At 32.4% G+C, this 22,813-nt stretch overlaps 1 protein-coding gene across 1 annotated transcript in view; it reads right to left on the reverse strand.

Annotated features, from left to right (window-relative positions):
- Positions 1–22,663, reverse strand: part of Nuak (Nuak family kinase) — a 36,576-nt gene extending 13,913 nt beyond the window's left edge. Inside the window, exons 1-8 of the mRNA XM_064215160.1 lie at positions 22,428–22,663; positions 7,577–7,682; positions 4,133–4,332; positions 2,486–2,594; positions 2,311–2,419; positions 2,123–2,242; positions 1,295–1,427; positions 581–659 (exon numbers count right to left, since the gene is read on the reverse strand). Coding sequence (XP_064071230.1) covers positions 581–659; positions 1,295–1,427; positions 2,123–2,242; positions 2,311–2,419; positions 2,486–2,594; positions 4,133–4,332; positions 7,577–7,677 — 851 coding nt within the window. The 5' untranslated portion in view covers positions 7,678–7,682; positions 22,428–22,663. The remainder of the gene's footprint in view (positions 1–580; positions 660–1,294; positions 1,428–2,122; positions 2,243–2,310; positions 2,420–2,485; positions 2,595–4,132; positions 4,333–7,576; positions 7,683–22,427) is intronic.
- Positions 22,664–22,813: the final 150 nt, after the last annotated feature.

Below are 22,813 nucleotides of genomic sequence, written 5' to 3' on the forward strand. Positions count from 1 at the left end.
ACTTAAACTATTTTTAAATATGTCGTGCGATGACGTACATTCGCCGGGATTAACTTTAGCCTATTCCAATGGATGTAGGAAAAAAGATAAACAAACCTTAGATTTACGTATTTCATGCGATTTGCTAATAACTCAGCAATATTGTGCACTACTAAGAGTTTATGATTAATATATATTTATTTATAATATAACACTGAATCGCTTATATCCACTTTAATTTCACTTCCAAAATTCCGATAACAGTTTCGTCGACATTCAAAACGTCATTTTTTTGTAAATCCATAGTGAATATCATAGATTAATCAAGCTCTCGACCAATGATATCGCGTCAATTTGCTGTCAAATGTTGTTTATTTATCTTTCTTCCTGTTATGGTTGGAATAGAGTATAAAATATATTCGCTTCATTAATTACTTAACCGAACCACTTAAATATCACCATAATTGTAACAAATGACTTAACATTCGGCCAATATCTTCCGTGAGAGTCTTATTTACCATACTTGGCCTTCTACAAATTTAAAATTCCATAAGACTACAATCATATGTTTACGATATACATAACAAAAGTTCATACTCACGGATGATCACAGATGTAGGCGATATCCGCCCGCTTCAACGGATCCACGGTCAGCATATCCCGAATCAAGGGTGACGCCGCTGCGTTCGATCAAAAATAACTGATTAAATTGGTTCTGTAAAATCACTTGAAAAAATATTATCTATCCTAACTAATACAGTATTTTTGAAATTGAGTTTCTTTATTTGTGGTGTACCAACTACCCGATCGGTCATCATGAGATTTCGGTCCCAGCGAATAATCTCAAGATAGATCAGCAAACTACGCAGGACATATTATACAGCACAAGTGTGTGCACAAACACAGGTGCACTCTCTGCTCCCTCACTCTCATAATCTGATGAACGACACAACCGAAGGAGTTCAGGCGCAGGAACAACGGCTTTACGTGCTTTCCTAGGCACGGGAGTGAACAACTTCCAACTTCCAGACGCCGGGTTGTTAATTTCAGAATAACCCAATATTTTTTATCAATCCGACCTGGAGTTCGATCCTAGAATCTCGGGATCTGTTACAGAAAAGGACAGAGGGTACCGAACACGTGTCGACCCCCCCCACCCCGCTTACCACGCAAAGGCAAACTAGTTTTACAATAAATAATTATGTATATCAATTTTGAGGTCAGGTAATGTGATATTGTGTTAATGATATTATGAAGGTAACACTAGTATCATAACAGACAAGAATATTCTTTATATTAAGAAAATCTTGCTTACTTGATGGGTTTTTAGGTTCATAATAATCGCCATTGCTGATCTGTCTGACCAGACGCTTGAAGTTCGAACCATCAAACGGCATCGCTCCGTATACTAGGGTGTACAGTAAAACTCCTAATGACCAACAATCCACCTGAAAATAAACAAATTATTTAGTTTGAAAACGAAGTCGAGAATTAAATTGCATGTCCCAGGTAATCTGCCTCGATACCCTATTAAAAATACGTTTGCAAGACACTCTCGAAATTCTCGCCTATTACTCGATGCATCAGGACTTACAATTCTATAAACAGACTTGAAATAGATATCCACTATCAAAATCTCTTTAGCTTTAAGAAATCAGTATTACACGCGATAAGTGGGTAACATTACCATTGTTTTTATTGTAACTTTATTTTTATTTTTAGAGGCTTATAATTGTTACGTTTTTATTAAGCCTTAAGCCGTATCTTTTGCCAAGTTTATGCTTGTTTAGTTTCTATTATTATTATTATTATTAATTTAAGAGTTTATTACTTTTTATTGTAATTCAATAGTGCTGTAAATACCTGTAGTGGTGTATCACACTGCATTGGTCCGTGTACTTTTGATTGAATTGTTTTTGTGAATATGCCGATGGTGTTTCAAATAAATAAATAAAGTCTATTCCTTGTTCTATATTTAAATTTATTTTAGGAAGTTTTCGAGCGAATTGGTCCTCTTTTGACAATTATTAGAAATAGAAACACTGGAGTGAGTAATACAAGAAGCAAAACTTTGGCGATAGATTAAAGGGCTGACGTACACAAAACCGTTAAGTCGTCATGCTAGTTAACAATATATATAAACCTCAGGTCCTATGTACGGCGTTCCTTTTACTATTTCTGGAGAAGCATATAACGGTGATCCACAAAACGTCGACAATAGAGATGTTTCCTTGAAAACGTTCGAGAGACCGAAATCAGCGATCTGGAAGTTAAACATTAATTAATTTACATGAAGCAAATGTTATAGACATAAATCACAGTCACACCCACCTTAGCGCTCCCAGTGTCGTCGAGTAACACATTTTCTAATTTTAAATCTCTATGGCATATTTTATGTATATGGCAATAATAAACAGCGGTTGCAATCTGCCGGAATAACCTGAAATTTTATTTCCATTAAACAAAAGAAACTTTTTAAAACTAATATTCCTTATAGTCGTCCGACCTTCTGGCTTCGTCTTCTTCTAATACTTTTTTCTGGCTGAGGTAGTCGTACAGTTCACCGCCAGAACAGTACTCCATCACAAGAATCATCTTCTCGCTGTTTTCAAATACTGAAATTGTTTTTATTATTTAAAAGATTAGATTATTATATTAACACAGCAATTGACGTCAACAATTTACATTGTAGCTTATACGTAGCTTTAATAAATCAAAGCATGTACTTCTATGAATTACATAGGCACGCATTCTCCCTAAAATATACAATATGTAAATATTATAAAAATGTTTTTTTTTGGCTATATATTGTCTGGCCTGACTGGGCATGAGACTCAAGTCACGTGTTGGGAATCACCTGAGTAGATGTATTCTGTAAGGCGAAACTGGAAAATCACCGCAGAACGCGAGCGTTAAATGTTATATGCGACATTAACTATAATAATTATAAAACAAATGCGTAAATAAATTGGCTTATCACCATCAGTTGTCTGTCAACATTTCACGGTGCGAATTCTTACAGAATCGCACTTTAGGTTTCAGAATAAGCAGGTCTTAAGAGTCTACCTAATGTTAAACTGGTCACATTTTAAACGACGTTGTTGGAAGGAATTAACAGACAAGTTAATAATATTATTTTTTAAGGTCAATCAACACAATCCACTTATAAAATTGAGTAAGTAACTCAGTTTGATTGTTACCGCGTTGAGATCGTTTTGAGCCTGGATCAAAGACAATAAATAATGCTACTTACTACTACATAAATAAATAAGAATATGATATATAATATGATATACATTCTAATTAACTTTCTTCCTTATTTTCATATTAACATATAGTTTTTTTTTTTATTATTATGATTTATCGTCGTATTAAGCGTGAAACAATAATAGCTTTTTGTGCCAAAGTTAAAATTAGCGTCTCGTGTGCCCACGTCGACAAACGAGATAATGTAACGGCCTAATATTGTCTACCGGCAGGACAAAGACCGAACGACCCACACTGAAAGTATAACCCAGAAAAATGACTCCCTTTTTAGTGCGCTCTTTACTTTATCGGAATCTGTCCCGGCGGGCTATCTTAACGGAGCCTACATAACTAAATATTACAAATGCATGCTTTACTTGGTCGTAGGGCTTTTTGCGAGACTGTCTAGTCATCACATATTGTATCGCCAAGCAGCAATGCTTAATATCCTTTATTATAGTGATCCGGTTTGAAGGGCGAATGAGCCATTGTAACCACAGGCACAAGTGACATAACATTTACGTTCCCAAGGTTGTTGGCGCCTTGACGATGTAAGGAATAGTTAATATTTTTTACAGGGCCATTGTCTATGGGTGGTGGTGATCACTTACCATTAGGTGTCCTATATGCTCGTCCGTCTCGTCTAAGGGTGGTACACGTACCATTTAAAAAAATACGCAAGTGGAGACGCACTTTGATCCCTTCATTCCTATGATCAGAAGGAACCGCGATCCGACATGACAGGAGTGAGTTTAAGAGCAGGAAAATTCCAATAAATCTGTATTAGCCGAATCGTAGTCTTATACCTCGGACTCGAGATTTAAATACTGATATGATATCCAAAACACAATATTATATTTTGATTTATACAAAATAATATACAAATAATCTGCATTTTTTTATATACCTTCATAAATATGTACAATATTAGGATGTCTGACGGAAGACATGATCTGAACCTCTCTTCTGATGCGAATAAGATCTGCCTCAGTTTCAATTTTACATTTTTTAATCGTCTTGATAGCAACCTCCTGTCCAGTTTTCTTATTGATGCCGAGCTGAACCTTTCCGTATGTACCTTGACCTAGTTTTCTGACTATATCAAATCTGAAAAAAAAGAACAATTGAATTCAGTGATTACATTAGAAAACTATTTACTTAAGACATATTGAACTTCCGTTGCTCCGATCATGATTATTTTCTATTTTCCATGTAAACTTAAAATAAATTGATTGACTGTATCAAATGACTTGTTGGATAGATGGTCTTTACTTGGTGGTAGGGCTTTGTGCAAGCCCGCCTGAGTAGATATAACCCAGTCATCAGATATTCTACCGCCAAACAGCAATACTTAGTACTTTTGAAGGGTAGTGCAATTTAATCCGCTTTGAAGGGTGATTGAGCCAGTGTAACTGCAGGCACAACGGACATAATCTTCTAATCTTAGCTCCCAAGGTTGGTAGAGTATTGGCGATGTAAAGAATGTTCAATATATCTTACTTAAAAAAATATATATATATTTCTGATTCTTATTTTATTTAGATAATTGTATATATTCTTAGTCAATTGTTTTAAACGAATGTATTGTAATCTGTTACATAATAATTAATAAATAATATTATTACGCGTCCTTTTGTCGTATCTTTTTATTGTTTAGAGTAGTAATTTGATGTGCCTCCATGATTTTAAATAAGACTGTGTTAAAATAACATTTATTTTATAGGTGCTTATAGTTTTATAGGATAGGTTTTCCTGCAGATAAAATTTATTTGAGGAAAACTGAACTCGAACTTAACTGCCGCAGAGTGAAACAAACATAATATTATATATATGCTTCATATAACGTTTAAACTATATAATATATGTTAAACCGTTCACATTGTAAATACGCCTGATAAATTCTACATAAAGCAATATTTATTAACAAACAAGAGCATAACAAACTTACTATACAATATACATCCAATAAAAAGCGTGTTTACTTTAATGAATAGAATAGTCGATAAGGTGTGAATTGAAACGAAATATTGTATCATAGATGCTAGATTTATATAACTATACGATATAATGCAACAATCAAGCGGGCGAAGAATTTTATCAGTTTACTATGTAAATATTTGAACATCTAGCTAATTCGATCCTAAGGATGCTCCACAACACTAATGTTTTACTAATAAAACTATTAGGTTCATTCATGCCACTGGTTGACCATGTTCATTAAAAAAAAATTCATAGCGCTATATAAAACAGTTCGCGAATCTTGCCATCGCGATGTAGAAATGTCTACAATTTGACAAATTACGTGTACAATATTATTAACAATACAGTGATAAGTTTCAATTTATGTTTATAATTATTCTCGAGTTCGGTGGTGAAGGAAAACTTCTTTAGAAAGTCCGAATCTTTCGGATTAACATCTGTTATTATCCAACAAAAACGATTTAAAGCAGTCTGATGGAATGAGCCCTGAAACCTTCTGCTCGAAACGAGAGGAGACCTTAGCCCAACAGTGGGACATTTACAGCCTACTACTTAAATGAGGACATTTATTTATATCACAATAACATCGAGAACATCTACTCTAATGTCAACCTGCATCTGAAACGCCCTAGCTTATAAAACTCAAGGGAAATAGATACGATCAGACGTTCCAAACATCAGAGTAGGGTAGAATAGGTATAAATAGTCTGGCTGTCGGTAAGTATAGAATAATTTATGTGATCCAAATCGCACCACAAAGTATGCATAGCCGTGATAGAGAGAAACTCAGGGATTTACTCTTTAAACATCCATACAAATTTTCAATTGAATATTACCATACACACATTCATATAAAAAGTGTTTTACTTGTATTATTATTTCTATTCAATGATAACGTAAAACGAAAGCGAAATATTTCCGACAGCGAATTAACTACGGCAATAAAATGGGCGTAACCAGCGAGACAACCTATTGACGATTGTCTGACGCGACTTGATATTCAGAGCAACTTTAACGTTTGCCTACCTGCTTATACCTACTAAACTAAAGTTAGTATTAAAAGGATTTTACATATGTAAATCTAACGCGCCTGTATGTAGTAAGTTTGTAAAAGTAGCCGCAGTAAATTGAAGGTTAAGTTTTTAAACAAGTTTATTTTGCATAAGGGAAACGACCTCATTCCTTACAAAATTTATACAAGAAATTATTTAAATTCTAAAAAATAAATAATTGACATTATTTGATTGAAATATAATTGTTAGGATTTAACTGAACTCATTAGCATGGTATATTTTTGTGTAGGTATTGGGTGAAGCTAGTGAATATGACAAATGCGCGTATAAATAATCCGTACTCAGTTCGCAGTATTAGAAGCCATAGAACAAACAATTTCATTATTCCTAATGCACTTTCGCGGAATTTTTTTAATACAATTTATCCTCCTTCGTAAAAATATGATATGACTTCACTATAAGACAATAAACTAAAGGCCGCCATCCTTTGGATTTAGGCAGGGTCATGCAAATAGGTACATATAGGCTCTATCCCTAGACAACCAGGAATTTATACCCCTAGTTTAATATTGACAAAATAATTATTGCTCGTCTTTAGTCAATTTTCCTATTTTAGTTGTCCATTCTTTAACCGACTTTAAAAAAAGAAAGAGGTTATGTTTGACGCTTGGATTTTTTGACTCCAGTTTTGTAGTTCATATAAAAACAATTGAGTCAACTTTCACTTTACATTGCATCTTGTGTTACTTTAAAGTCAGTTTTCCTCATCGACTTATCAAATTTTGATTTAATTATTTTCGATCTGTATTCTCTTCTGTATGTGGTAATTTTGTTATATTCTGGAGGGGTGTACTATGATCTACGCCTACCTGGCTACGCATATATATATATAGGATTGATCATATTCCATTTAACCTTTACCTAGTTCCATTAAAATATATACATAAAAATGGAAAGGTTGGAAGTCCTCAATGACGTCATTTAAACCTTCCCACCCACAGATTATCGGAGAAGCCAAGCGTAGGTGCAATAAATCGAAACTTTAAAATGCGGTCAGTGGCTCACCACGACGGCGAACGATTGTAATAATAGTCAAATTATTCAACGTTTTCTCGGCTATTTTATACTGTAATCGAAAACGATTTACAAAATATTACAATTACAACCTTTAAGAAGAAGAAATTAAGAAACGGGATTATAATTTAGCTCGGTGTACATTTAAGAGAAAGCAAGATACAACTATTGGATTTGTCAATATTATAATTAACCCGCTTATATGGATATAGCATTATTATATATAAATTATGAACTACTCCTGGCCGCCTTTAACATGTAATGAAAATGATATTTTGTTATACCTTTGTTTGAGCCGAAGCCGGTGGTCGTGGAGGCGGACGTCCCCCGTGTTTTCGATCCCGTCCATGATATTTGCAGTACGCTTACTCTCGCCCACCACCATTTTGCCTGTAAAGAAAAAAACTGATTACACTTTTGATAATAACGGTCCTTTTAATAAACTAGATTTTCTTACTAAGAATGAACTTTTTAGGTAATAAAAATATTACAACTTCTGCTTTTGCTAAATTATTAATAATTGTTCGTTTAAGAAATTGTTAATAAGCTATATGTATTTACTTTTAACGATTTATTTCGAAATTTATAAAAATATCTATGATAATTGTATGGTCTTCATAACAGAAAGTTACGTTTGATTATTCCATTCGCGTGTATCGCTCTAATGACTCAACTCGTAATGTACTGCCTTAATTAATCGAAATTTAATTACATAATATATTTGGCATTTACTTTTCTTATAAAATATCGAATGTTATTACGAAATTTAGACAGCCATATAATTATTAATATAGATGTTATCGTAATGGGCCAATTTTATGATCGATCTTCAGAAGTTTGCCGTATACATTCGCCTGAACTACTGAAAATTCTGACGAATACATTTCTATTAAAAAGTTGACTGTATGTAGCTCGACACATTTGTCTTATGGTCAATTTTCGTTGTCAACGTATTTGATTTTGTGATTATTTTATACTGTTTCGTTCATTTTAGTTTCATAGCAAATGTCACGAAATGTCTAAATTTTCTAACTTTTCCTTATATTCATTATTTAAAGCAACTTTGATGTTTCACACAATAACAGGTCTGGGAAATTGCGGCCATTGGGGCGGAAGGTTCTTGCGCTATATACACAAACTTGTTATTTAATTTAAGAAGAATCTAAAAAATCTTGCCGCGAATCTACCCTATATGTATTCCAATATAATTCGTTCGCATGAGACGGAACTTCGGTCAGTTGTGCGCACGCTCGCCAAGGTTTCCGAATTAGTACAACAATTATAGAACAGGTGACGCGCGAGTCGTTTTTACAAATTGAAAACCACGCGGAAGTCGCGGGAAAAACGTAGTTTAATACATAAGTATATCATTTACTACCAAGAGTCTAATAACTTGAACTGATGCAGAATCCAAGTTTTCTTTCAATACATATGACCACTTCATAAGTGAAAGTACAGTTTTTAATGACAAAATTACACCTTTGTTAAATCGGGTGGGCGGTGTACCTACATACTAATTTAAACACACAAATATTTATTTTACAACGTACTTTTCACTAGTAGACAGCGTGTGAAGAATTAGCGCGATGAAAGAAATGTATAATAAGGTCATTGCTTTCAAAAATGGTTCTGGTTTATTTATGTTCTAAGATTCAATAGAATAACAAATTTTTTCAATGGAATTACAATTACAGAAATAAAATATCATTTAATTTATTTCAAATTATATGTTTTTAGGAAATACGGTTTGGCTAATATTCTTAATTTATGAAGAAGAAAGTGACACGATTACTTGATACGGATTTAGCACAGAATTTGTTGAATTGCGTTCAACTCAGATTTGATGTCTTTTTGCCGAACCTTTGGTAGATTTTTGACATAAAGATTTTGACTTGGACTTTCGACTCCAACAAAGTACCGCTGATTATTATTCATGTGACTCATTTATTCTTGTCTGCAGTGTTGGAAACCGTTTAGTGTCGGATGACATTATGCCACAGTAAGTATTTCCACCAAAAACGGCTTTGATTTTTTCGATAAAGTTCGAAAGGAGTTATGCAACAACATATTATATATATTTTAATTAATTATGTCGCTAAATAAAACATAAAGTTTCCTAAACTTTATTTTTTTCATTTTTAGGTTCAGAGAGTTACAGGCTGTGTATACATTACAAGTGTACATAAGAAATTCTTTGATTAAATGCAATACATTATTTTTATTCACGAATATTTGTTCTTTAACAATTTAACAATTTAGTATTTTTTTAAGTTACTGCGTAACGACGCGAGAAATAGACGTTAATTGATGTGTTATGTTTGACAGCATAACTAACAACCTGGTTGCATGTTCATTTTAATTACTTAAGTGATTAGGACATACGGAACCGGAACGGCCCGTCTACATTTTACATAATAGACCGTTAGAAGGCCCACGGGATTGTTTCTGGTATCGAATTAATTATAATTAACTCGCTCATATGACTCGCCCGCTATTACATATCGGATATATACATTGTAGTGAAATTCGTTAATAACTTTACCATTATGTTAAATCTATGATAAATCCTAATAACATAATAATTTTGATTTTTAATATACATCTTCGTTTTAAGCCGAAATCACCTTATAAGCATTAAATATAAACCATAAACTAGTACCTAGAAGAGATTTAGAGAACTCGGAACATTAATATATAACGTAAAAGATTCGTTGCCAAAGTTTCGTAAAAATGTAAAAAACTATATTATAAATAAATAATTATATGTAACAATTTGATATGTTTGGTAGATTTTGTTTATTTGTTTAATTTCATAGGATCATAGAATTGTTGTTTTTATGTATAACTATCTCACACTTATTTTCGCATGCGGTATTCACCTTAAAAGGTAATGCATTTAGCAATAAGAACTTTGTAACTTAGCATAATTATTACTTTAACAGTGTAATTACCACTGGTGAATCTTAATAAATAAATAAACAATAACATAAAATAGCTTAATTGGCTTGGTTAGTTAATAGGTAAGGAGTTCCTTCGTCTCGAGTCAATCCTGGGTGTAGAATCGGGTCATGCTTACAATAAAAATGCATTGTCGCCGAAACTGAATTAGTTATATAAAATGATAAATCGGTAGATTAAGAGGAAGTCGTTCTAATACGGCTGGCTTGACATGACTTGAAAAAACTAACAAACATTGCAAGTTAAATAAAATCGTGTAAAAATTTGTCTGCAGACAATAGAAAGTTGAAAAATATATTTTTCTCTAATCTATTTGTATTACTGAACGGTTCTGAACGGTCCGATTTGAGGAAGTTTCACGTAGACAATTTTTTTTGGTGCGTGTCTACAATACAATACGAAGTTTAAATTTTCTATGTTGTCTATATATATATATTATGCTAGACAGATAAAGTAGCCTGAGTGTCCTTCCTTGGACTTCAAGCGTGCTTCATACCAAAATTCATAAATTCGATAAAGTGGCTTGGCCGTGAAAGAGCAACAGATAGATAGACAGACGGAGTTACTTTCGCACGTATAATATGTAGAAATTGCCGTTTATTAAGTTAATAAAGACTTTCATGAAATTAATCTTTCGTAGTGTAAATTATACATATAACAACATAATACATTGTTATTCAGGTGTTACAGCATTGTTTATCAGCTACAATACTTTTATTAAGCGCGGCGCGCTGGATTTACGTAACTTCAAGATCGAATTGTGTGCAAAAAATTTATGTAACGATACTGACGCAAACGGAGTTGTAAGCGTTCCTAATGGTATTATATGATTTATATATAACTAAAATGTTGATAATACTACAAAATAGACTTTTTTTAAATTAAAATAATAATAGGAAAAATAAATAAATTTGTCTTTTATATCAAGTTTTTATCGAAATAAACCTTTTTGTACTTGAAATCCTTTTAAAGCGTGTCGTTTTATATGTTAATATAGAATGATAATCCAAAATTCCTTATAATCGATTTTACAACAAGAGGTGCCTGACCCCTGAGTGTAAATCCAAGTCTCGAGTGTGGGCGAGCCTTAGCAACCACTTTAATAAAAGAGTATTGATAAAATTAATTCTTCAGCCGATAATTTGAAAAATATGAAACGTTTTAAAATAAAATTTACGAGACGAAAATGTATTAATACGCTTAAAGACAAACTCGTAAGTTATTCCAATTGGATTAGGAAAAACTAGAATATTTATAATGTTTAGCAACCTTTTGGTATCATCTTTCAGGGGGTAATAAAACCAATTTTCGTAGGTATCAAAAGCATATGAGTATAAATTAAATTGCTTATTATCAAGTTTTAGTATATCGGTTATAGTTTGGACAATATTCGATTGAGTACATTGAATGACAGTTTTCTCTCTCATTACGCTGATGAAAAGTCCGTAAAGATCCTCTGTGGCCGTGTAGACCAAAATATATGGAAATAACATTATTATAGATATAAATTTATATATTATACGTATATTATGGTTTATCATGTAACTAGAACTTGATGCATTGAATTGAATAATTTAGACGAGAGCGAGGTTCGAAATCGCTTCGACAATTGTCGAATGACTTTGTCTAGCCCCTCTAACAATCTAACAATAGTCTTGATACGAAAGAAGGGGGATACTTATTCATACGAGTCGACACGATTTAAAAAAATATAGCACCTTTGTCGAAGAACACTCAATTTAGTAACAATAAACGTTATCAGACTAGAAGAATTTTAATACCGGTAAATAACATTTAAAACAGAAAAATTCTAAATTGTTATTAAACGTACCCAATAGTTAAAGCCCCAACCTCTGATTTAAGAAAATATTAAGTGTTCTATTTTCCCCTTACTTACAGAACCCTAAAAGAGAACATCTTAAAACTATTTTTTTATTGAGATTGTCTACATTTTCTACAAAACTTGACATTGAATCCGACACAATAAGAATCTGTTTGCTATTTTCGTCAGTGGTGACTATTTCATTTTCCTTGTCACTCTTTGTTAAATATGTTCTTATCATACATAAAACTCAATACCCACACGTGGCTGGTAATATTCGGATTAAGGAATGCTGTGTCTTCTTCTTTCGAATGTCAAATCAATGATGACTAAAAGAGAGAAAACAATGATTAAATTATATGTATAATATTTTTATTTAAATAATTTATATAAATATGTATTATATTATTAGTAATTTTATTGTTCAAAATATTCCATATTCTATTGATTCAAATAAGATTGGAATTTATTACTGATTGATTAACGGTATTTACAAATCAATCGAGCAATGCATTTTTTTATAAAAAGCTTATCGTGACTTGACTAGTGACAGTTATTCGAAGCATATTTTTTTTTAAATCGTGCTCAAGATTTTTTTATTCGTGTCTTTGACATCATAATTATTATTAATAATCCTAAACGCTCAAACGATAGCATAATGTAAATACAATCGTCTAACTTGTAAATGTCTCAAATCAAACCATATCATCGTATATCATGGTCGTAAGGTTTTTTCATGTTAATTAGCCTCATAATTCCACTTTCATAAAATCATTCTAATTTATAAGATATTTACCCGGAATCGTTTGAGAAAAATAGCTCTGTTGTTATACAGAATGTAATAAAAACAAATTAAACGCTACGAGGAAGTAGGGCGGTCGGTTACCCGGATGAATTGCGTTAGTGTGAATGCTTCGGCATAATTCATCATGCAAAATTGCTACATAAATTAGCTTCGTTAAATACCTTCTGATCGACATTTCGCCGTCAATAATTAACTTACGATATTCTTAAAAAAATGCATTTCAAACTATTACATGGATCAGCCAGTTATGTATGTTGAACATAAAACGACATTCAACATTAAGAAGAATAGATCTTCTTTAATTTCGATATTCTATAAAAAATGCTTAGCAATAAAAGTGTCAATGTTTATCAGCCCGCGTGGCCTTTTCAATGGCATTGGCGTCATGTGAGCGGTCGTCCTGAAAAATGCGGCGCAAGTAGCCAATTAATATGCGGGATAGTGTGAGGCCGGCGTCTCGGCGCCTCTATAAATATCACGTTCTGCCGAACGGTAGTGCCGCAGCCGAACCGCCGCCGCTTGCCACCGACCGGCGATACATTGAAGACGAAGCGTAATCTCGACTTCTAAACGGATATATTGCCCGACATTCGTGTTTATTACTTTATTTCATCCGTTTGCGAAGAAATATACTAAATTTAAACGAATGATGACATTTCTGGCTGTATGCTGAATATATCTCCGAAAATCGATTGAAAATAAAGAGCAAGTTGTGTCTGTCAAGCTATGGTGGACTAAGGAGCGATAATAATAAATCGTCGCGTGAACGTTAATGATTTAATATTGAACTACCGTTGTATCCCGGAAGCACGGCTTGTCCCAAAGTCGATGGCGGCAGCGCGGCGTCATCAGAGGTACGCGAGATGCCGCGAGTGATCGCGCTATTTCTGTCCACTCACCAGTTGAATAACCTCCAATCAACTATTCGCACTTAGTTCGCCTACGATTCCTACTAACACGGACTACATGCAATAAACCTAATTTAAATTGAAACACAAAAACAGTATTCAAGATGTAGATTTCTAAAATGGTACATATCATTTTATTTATGTCTGATTTTCTGGTTGAAATTTAAAGCGGTATTAGACATTATTTTAATTGGCTACATTTTCTTTTTTTTCTAATAATAATTAATTTGGCATAAAAAACGCCAAAGAGCTTGCGTCAGAAAAAATAATTTAATCGCAATCGCAATTAATTCGCAACGCTGAACAATAACAATAAAAAAGAAATATTCCCACTCTTACCGAAGATGTTTCGTTAGGTGCTCTAATGAAAAGTAAAAATCCGTAAAAAGTAATTTGTAGGCAAAGTAAGGTCTAAGTAATTCAATACGAACTGATAATTCTTTAGACTATAATTAGAAGAGAAATTATAAAGCTAATATACAAGCTATGGCGATTTAATTGTATTGAAGATTCTATATTAAATATGGAACGTCGAATCTTAAGCAAACTGCTCAAATGATTAATTTTCGGGACCACCCGAAAATTCCTAGTTATACCTTAATGTATAACTATCCAATAAAAATAATCATTGAAATCCATTCAAAATCGACAAGATGACGACCAACCTTTATCTTTTTTAAGTCGGCTAAAAAATCTTTGGGTACTTTACGAATTAATTTTAAATACACGTTCAACATATATTTTTCTCTCACAAAAATCGATGGAATAAATATTCAACTTTAATTTTAATAGCATTAAAAAATTCACGAGCCACGGATTACACCCAGATACTTCAAAACTAACGAAATAAAACTAGTCGTACGATAATTGTCGATACATATGTCGCAAATATTAGCCCGTGCCTGCCCGCTAAAGTAACGTAACAATGAGACGACGCAGTTCCTAACGTACGTATTTTTGTCGTAAAACTTTATAATTTGGCATAGTCTAGAACTTTGGACTAGTGAGTGTAACGAATATAGAACATAATTCCATGCTGCTGACTCAACATTGCATTTTACACTAAATCAAGATTGTAAATTATATTTAGTATTTGTGTCTATCTTTAAAGAGTAAGTAATGTCGTCACGGAGACTATATTTATTGTAGTATAATTCAAATTCAGAAACTTGGTGTATATTTATTTATCCTTCGTTCTATCCTAAAATGTTATTATATTACCACGATTAAAATGAATTAATGTTAACAGTTTTCGGAAACACGTTTTTGATTTCAGATGTGATAAAACCAAGTAATTGCATTGAAGCAAGAGTCAACAAATGAAGCGTTATTGGATAGAGGCCAATTATTCAATAAATATTTAATGAAAATACTTGAAGTGCTGTTATCGAATGTTATCGATTGAATATATTATCGGACATATGTATGTGCCCGGGTTAGGAACGATATGACAACACGGAAACTACGAGAGATCAATGTTATCCAAAAACATTCTCAAGTGATCCGTGGTCGAATTTCATACGATACATGCTACATATATGTATATATATTGGTCGTGCTGTTTTTCCCACTTGCCTGAACCTACACAAATTAAACACATGAGAACTTAGTGTGCCCGGATACCAATATGAAATACATGCAAATATCTGGTAGTGTTTTTAATTTAACAAAAAAGATTTGTTTGTGTCATATAAATATTTAAATGAAGTTTTTTTATAACCACCAAATCTCAAATCCTTAAGGTTTTAAGACAACCGTACTAATGCAATAAAGATGTTAGTATTTAAAAGGTTCTCATACCATATTATTTGCACATTATTCGCACCTCCGTAGCACCGGTACGGTTGGAAAAAAAAATTAAATGTGATTTAAGTATAACGTTTATAAATTTTCAGCTTACATTTGCTGCTTGTTACTGTCTCTTGTTTGTTTAGTTAAGATTAAAATTTGTTATTGTTTTGCTTGATCGTCATTTTGTTGTTATTATTATTGTCAATTGTTATTGGAATTGTTAAAATGACTCGTCTTAAGGAGATCAACAATTTGCAGTGACGCCAGAGAAATACAACAATTTACAATGTATTAAATTTTGAAAGCATTTTGTTATTCACCTACTAATATTTAAATACAATCGGTATTTAAAATTTTAAATGTATAGAATTCATTTCTTTCTTAAAAAGGAAGAATGACTAATACCATAATAATATTGAACTTTATTTTACTGGTGACGTGTTTTTGAGCACAGCACGGGTGAATCGCTTAATCACTAAGATACAGATCTTATTCAAAATAGTTGTAAAAATACCCGTCCAAAAACAGGAGAGATTTAGGAAATTACAGAGATTATAATAAAGATTTCCATGTAAAACTTTACATATAAAAATTTAATATTCATAATAAACATAACTTTTGAGTACGTAAAACAATATATCTTAAATAAGGCCAAACGATTTTTATATTCTGTATTTTCAAAAAACAATGGAGCGAACATTCTGACAACCTACGTATAAAAATTGTCTTAAGTAAATAACAGTGACGACGCGTTCCACTGTTGGTCAAAAGTCTGAAGCTTATTCAACCGTGCTGCTTGGATTGGGACTGAACATATATTATTTAACTGTTTTACACTAGTTTCTTATGCTATTATCCATTGCCGCAGAGAAATTAAGGATATCAATTGCTGGTTGCTCAGCTTGATCAGAACTTCGGTGCAGTCCACATCTTCTAATAACTTGAAAATCTCTGCTTGATATTTAAGATGTTCGAATATTGAAAAACAATGAATTTCGCAATATTTTAGGTAATCAAACAATTTTGCTGTTTTATTTTCGGTGTCTCAATAGCAATCGGGTAAAATTTCGTCAAATCAGCGGAATTATGACTCATACGTATCATTAAATGACCTATTTATACGTACTTTGGTGAAATTTTAAAAAAGTTTCGAAAGATTAAAATAAAATGCTACGATAAGTAAACGTACAACGATTTTGGAATATTGAATCCATCTTATGAGAAGAACCGGCAAGAAACTAAGCAGTCATTATATTTCGCTGATTAAATTAAGTATATAATTTTAGTAATATATTCTACATGGAAATCCAAATAATGGCAACCTTACGCTTTCAACATCAACATTCTTCACAATAATATCTTATAAAATGAATAAATACTTGTAGTCGATTTTTGAAATTAGTTGAGGTTTTTGATAAAAATATATTATAACTGATTTGAAGTAAGTTTTGGTAAAAGTATTTTACGGAAAAATATGTTATTATAATTAATTGATTCTAATAAATAAAAGAATATTCATTATTTGCCTTGCACCACCATAGACTGCGTGAACAAATTTTAGTGCAATTTTAGTTCTATTCTTTCGCTCGCATAATCCGATGAGACGGCAAATTTGACACTACCGGAACTCTTTTGGCGCAATACTAATACTTTGCAGGCTTTCCGAGCACGGGACTATTTAATCTCTCAGAATTCGAAAAAAACAATAGCTTTTGATCGACCCGGAGGTTGAATTTGAGGTATGCGGACTTATATGCTATTCATTAGATCAAAAACCCATAACATCCTCCTGACTGAATTTCGGTTACGGTGATCAAACCCTAGGACCTGCATAGACAATTACCCAACAGATTTATGTTTATAAGGCAAACGTATAACACCACTATCATAATCCAACTAGACCTAGGAGATCAGACGCAGGACAAGGACAGAATGTTATACCGCAAACTTCTAATAAAATCTTCGATGTGACAGAAAAACCCAGTAAGTTTTATTGCCCGACTTGGAACGTCAAGTCTTTGCGACTACACCGACAAGTCGGTTAAATCTCTCATAAGTGGTGAAATTGTCAATAAAAGTAACTCGTATTGTTTTAGAGATAGCTAACTAGAGGATAGGTATAGAATAGGATATACGAATGGCAGATGTTCAACCGACACATGCAACTTTCCTCACGTTTGCCTTCATCGCCGAGCAAGAGTTCGTTTATAAAGACAAATAAAGCACATACAAATTCCTTTTTTTGGATTTGGACCCGCAAACGGTGCTTAATATATACGTATTCTAACCACTGGGCAATCCCATTCAAAGTTTTGGTATATTATGACTATATTAGTATTACAATTTATTCTCGTCTAAAACGCACCTGGATGTTTCTCTTTAGACATTGTTGTCATTCTTAAAAATCATTGGCTTAGAACCATTCGGTTGGCTTCGAATATAATGAATTAGAATAACTTTACGTAACTCTATTGTACTAATAAATAGTTAAAAATAATGGAAAAAAATACGTGAATATTGCGCTAAAGTGCTAGGTACTCTAGTAATACTGTAAACAAATGCACAATTTTATTTTTCCACATAATTTTTTGTGAGTTTGTACATAAATATACATGTATTAAGCGAACTCTATACAGGCGGAATTTAAGGTATTCTTTTTCAATAAAGACGGTTATCAACAATAATAGTAGTTCCTCAATCAAGTCATACAGCAAGCTCATGGTCAGTTCTCATTCGCAATGTATATGTTAGCGGCAATCTGTATAATTCAGGTATTCTATACAACACCTAGGCAAAGTATAGAATACCTAAAACATGTAAGTAATGTATGAAATATTATGAATTACCATTATAACTTTACCTAAGTGATTAAGACAATTCTTAGGGATTGTGTAGAGTAATTGCTAATACACAATGTGTATTAAATAAATGCATTTTGCTCTGTTTTACCCCTTAGTGTTTTTTAAGAAAATGAAAGCGCGAGGGAGCATCCTGTACAGCAGAGGGGGTCAGGTACAGACTGTTACACGAGGCGAAGCCGCTACACATCCTGTTGCGCCGTAGGCCATTTTTTTTTCGAAATTCTTGATAAGCAATTCAACGCAAAGCAAATAGCCTGCTTGCCTGCATGTCAATTCTTTCCTGCTCACGTCATTTGTTGCGCAAATTGTATCGTATAGAATATTTAGGCAAGGAATAGAATACCACTCTACAGATTACCGGTATATATACATCGTAACGCGCCCACGCTTCCTCGCGTGTTGTGCATATTTGATAAATACAAGAAATTAAAACACCCCCCCAATAAATTAAGGATGTCCTTCTTTTACCAAAATCAATCAAAATTCCAAAATTAATCAATTCAAAACATGTAATTTCATTTTAACTATTTTTCTTTTAACATTAGAAAATGTCATATCTATATACATGAATAAGAAATTATTTCATTAATGCAGCTGAAAGATTTATATTCAACATTTTAAAATGTTACTCCAAATCATTCTATAAACCATTGAAAGTAACAAAATATGAGTTGCCAGAATAATAAAGGCAAAATTAAACCATCTCATTTAAAATCAAACAAAAGTTTAATTCAGTTCTAAATCTGAAATTATGTATATTAAGAGGACAGTCCTTGCGGAACGCCAAAATAGCGCTTACTATTTTTAAAATATCTTAAAACTGGAGCATTGGTTATGGATAAAAAAATACATTCAGTATCTCAATAGATAGATCTCAAGTTTCACCGCATGATATTTATAAAATTTGTATCAATAACCTGGTAAATTAATCGTCAACATCACTCCAAACACTGAAATCGACCTTTTCTATTAACATTTTTTAAGCTATTTAGCGGCTAGTTTATACATGTATTTTTGGTTAAATGGGAACACGAAAGTGTAAATAATAAGTTCACCGTGTTCAATTTCTATTATATCTCACAATATTATAGTAATTTTTATTTAAATATTGCTTACTTTTTGGCATTCGTCGTCCATACATTTTAGTATGGAGAAAATAATTTGACGGTTTTGACTTATTATTCGACATCGCTGTCAATAAATTTTCAGTCCCTCCCCAGAGCCCAAGGTGAGAGCACGTCAATTTTTATTTCGAGCCGACTCTTATAATTTCGCAAAACGTCTACGCACACATAGACAAGTTAGCATAAGGGTGGGGCGCGAGTGTCGTGGGACACAATTGTTAATTTTTATGCTGCGGAGCTGAGTCTTTCTGTCAGGGACGATAAATGAGGACTCCACTGAAGTTTGGAATCCAATGCTATTCCCAAAAAAAAACCGTAATATTGGGTACATCAAGACGGCCACCATTTAAAGATATATTATAATTTTGCTTTCTAAACTTTGGTAGGGTAAAAACTACACATTTCGTTTTTTGAGTATTCAAAACTAAATTATTTACTGTAAACCAATCGTGTATCTGTGATAATGCACCGTTCACATCGTCATAGTCAGTTTTTTCCTGTCTACCTTAAAAATCAGTGAAGTATCGTCAGCAAACAACATTATAACACAAATACCTTTAACATAGAAAGGAAGATCATTTATATATAGTAGAAATAGAAAGGGACCCAAAATTGATCCTTGTGGAACATTCATTTATAACGTAGATCCAGAAAACTTTATGCCATTAATGAAAACTTGCTGGACTCTTTGACTTAAATATGAAGCAATGAGATCAAGAGCTTTACCTTTAATACCGTAGTATTTGAGCTTATAAAGAAGCGTCTCGTGTTCTACACAATCAAATGCTTTAGACAAATCACAGAATACTCCAATAGCATTTTGTGATTTTTGTCAAGCATCGTAAATATGTTTAAGAAGTGCTATTCTCGCATCAGTTGTCGAGCGACCTCTTGTAAAACCGAATTGCTCACTATGAAAAATAGTATTTGTACCGAAATGGACGAGAAGTTGATTTTAAATATTTTTTTCGAATATTTTACTTAAAAATAGAGTATTGAAAAAAATTATATTTAACTTCGTTATATATATATATAATATTTAAGAAGTGATTATTTAATGTGTCTTTACTTTAATTTAATTCGGTATATCTACCAACCTTAAAATATCAAGAAAATAATTATTATTATTTAGTTAGACGAAAGCAGTTGAAACAATAAAAATCATAATGAATATTTGGCATCTTAATGCACTCTGACCGCACCCTATGCTAACAAATAATTTATAATTGCGTTTGCGAGTGACAACCTTATAGCTAATACATTACTCGTAATTAAATGTATTTTTATAAATCCTACGTTATGAACGCGCAATGAAAATTTAATTTATTCGTTGCACCGAAAACAAGCAACTGATTATCTCCGGGGATGCGTACGATACACTGCACAATGCAACTGTATTATTGAAAAGTACCTATGTGTGTGTTCTAAAATTAATTCCCACGCTTACAAACTACGCTCTTAAGTACTTGCATTTATTTTAATTTACAAAGTAATACATAAAAGGCTTTGTTGACATTGTAGCAATTTTTTTTTAATATATATTTAATTTTAGTACAAAACCACATTATTATCTATAAACACAATCAACAATTATGAATGTTTTCCACCATACAATATGCTTTGGTGCACAATCCAAAGAATATAAATAACATAGGAAAAATTCAAACAGCACATTCTTCTAGACTAACTTTGGGAATAATTTGCACAGAAAATAAATATATTTTATCAAGCTTTTCCGGCTTAAATTCTCACACATAAAGACAATATAATACTAATTTAAGTTGTGAGACTTCACAATGAAACAAAAAACACCTGTGGATCTTTAAAAAAGGAATCTGTCTTGAAATCAAATGTAACTATATGTATGTTCGGTTTGAAGGGAATAATCAGAAGAAACACGCATGTGATTGATGAAATTCAGCTGAATTCATTTGTATCCACAAACTCGCCGTATAGAGAGCTTATCTCCAACAATTCTCCATAAGAGGTGAGATCATTAATAGGGTTTAATGTAAAATGTATTTTTTTTGTTAATAAATAAACATCTTGTGTTTTTTCTACTCTACTGATCTTAATTATTTCGACCTGGTCATAAATCTATGTCATGAAATCTATGCTCGGAAATTTAGGAAGTTTAAATTAAAACTACAGACCCAGTTTCCATTTTATTATAAGAATATAACTGGTGCACAAATAGCCAAGGACAGACATTTGTTTTGAGAGTTTGAATTAACTTTCTATTGGAATTATTATCCTGTTGTGAAAGCAACAGATTAAAAAGGGTTTGTTATTATGTTAGTAGATTAATAAAAAAAAAATGTTATAGTTAAATCACTACTTTGCATTAAAATCGTAAAATTTTAAATTGTAATTCTTCTTTTTATGAAATACCTTAAGTTCCTGTCTCAAGCCAAAATTAAATAATCTTAACTAGGTAGTTTATATTAAAACTAAAAGAACCTACTGAGTAAGAGTATTTAGTACTTGAGCGATGCTTTCAATAAAATGTTAAAAATACACTTTTTTCGGGACGATAATGCCGTCGGATGATTCATAAACCCAAATGTTTACAGCACTTGGTATCGCCTGCTGATGTCATGTAAGCTCGCTAAGGCATCCAATAACTCACGACGTTCATGACTCCTGCCTCGATTCAACAGAAGGCACGTACATAAATTCCACGAACCCTAAAACTGCATACCATATCAATACTCGAAATTTCTTAATATATTAGTATCCAGCCTTTATGGTGCTCATAATCTTATGTAACGGTTCCAAGCATAAGTTTCCGATCACATAATTACGAATGCATAAAGATTACTAGTTATTCTATAGTAATAATATTTTAAGCGTAGGAGTTAAATACCTTTATTTTATGTGTAATCCAATATCCCAAAGAATGTCGAAGTCTTATTATCACACGAGTAACACTGTCATTCATGTAAATTAACACAACATCACATAGCAGCACTACACAAATTTTCACTTATAATTGATAAAAATTGTGAAAATATCACATAATGCGCCATTTTCGCAATAAATCCGTAGGACAGCAGACGGCAATCGCTGCCATCTTTTTTGTCAAATGTCTAAAAACTAAATATAGCGCTTTAAACGAACTCTAGTGTTATTTTTAGAAAATACGTTTATACATCCTTTGTAACGCCATCTACTTGTAATCCAATAAAATTTACGTTTGCTAGATGTCGCTTACCGTGTATACAGTTGATATTATTTTATGACGGAAACTGT

Source organism: Vanessa tameamea, chromosome 6 (genome assembly GCF_037043105.1).
Source record: "Vanessa tameamea isolate UH-Manoa-2023 chromosome 6, ilVanTame1 primary haplotype, whole genome shotgun sequence".
NCBI lineage: Eukaryota > Metazoa > Arthropoda > Insecta > Lepidoptera > Nymphalidae > Vanessa > Vanessa tameamea.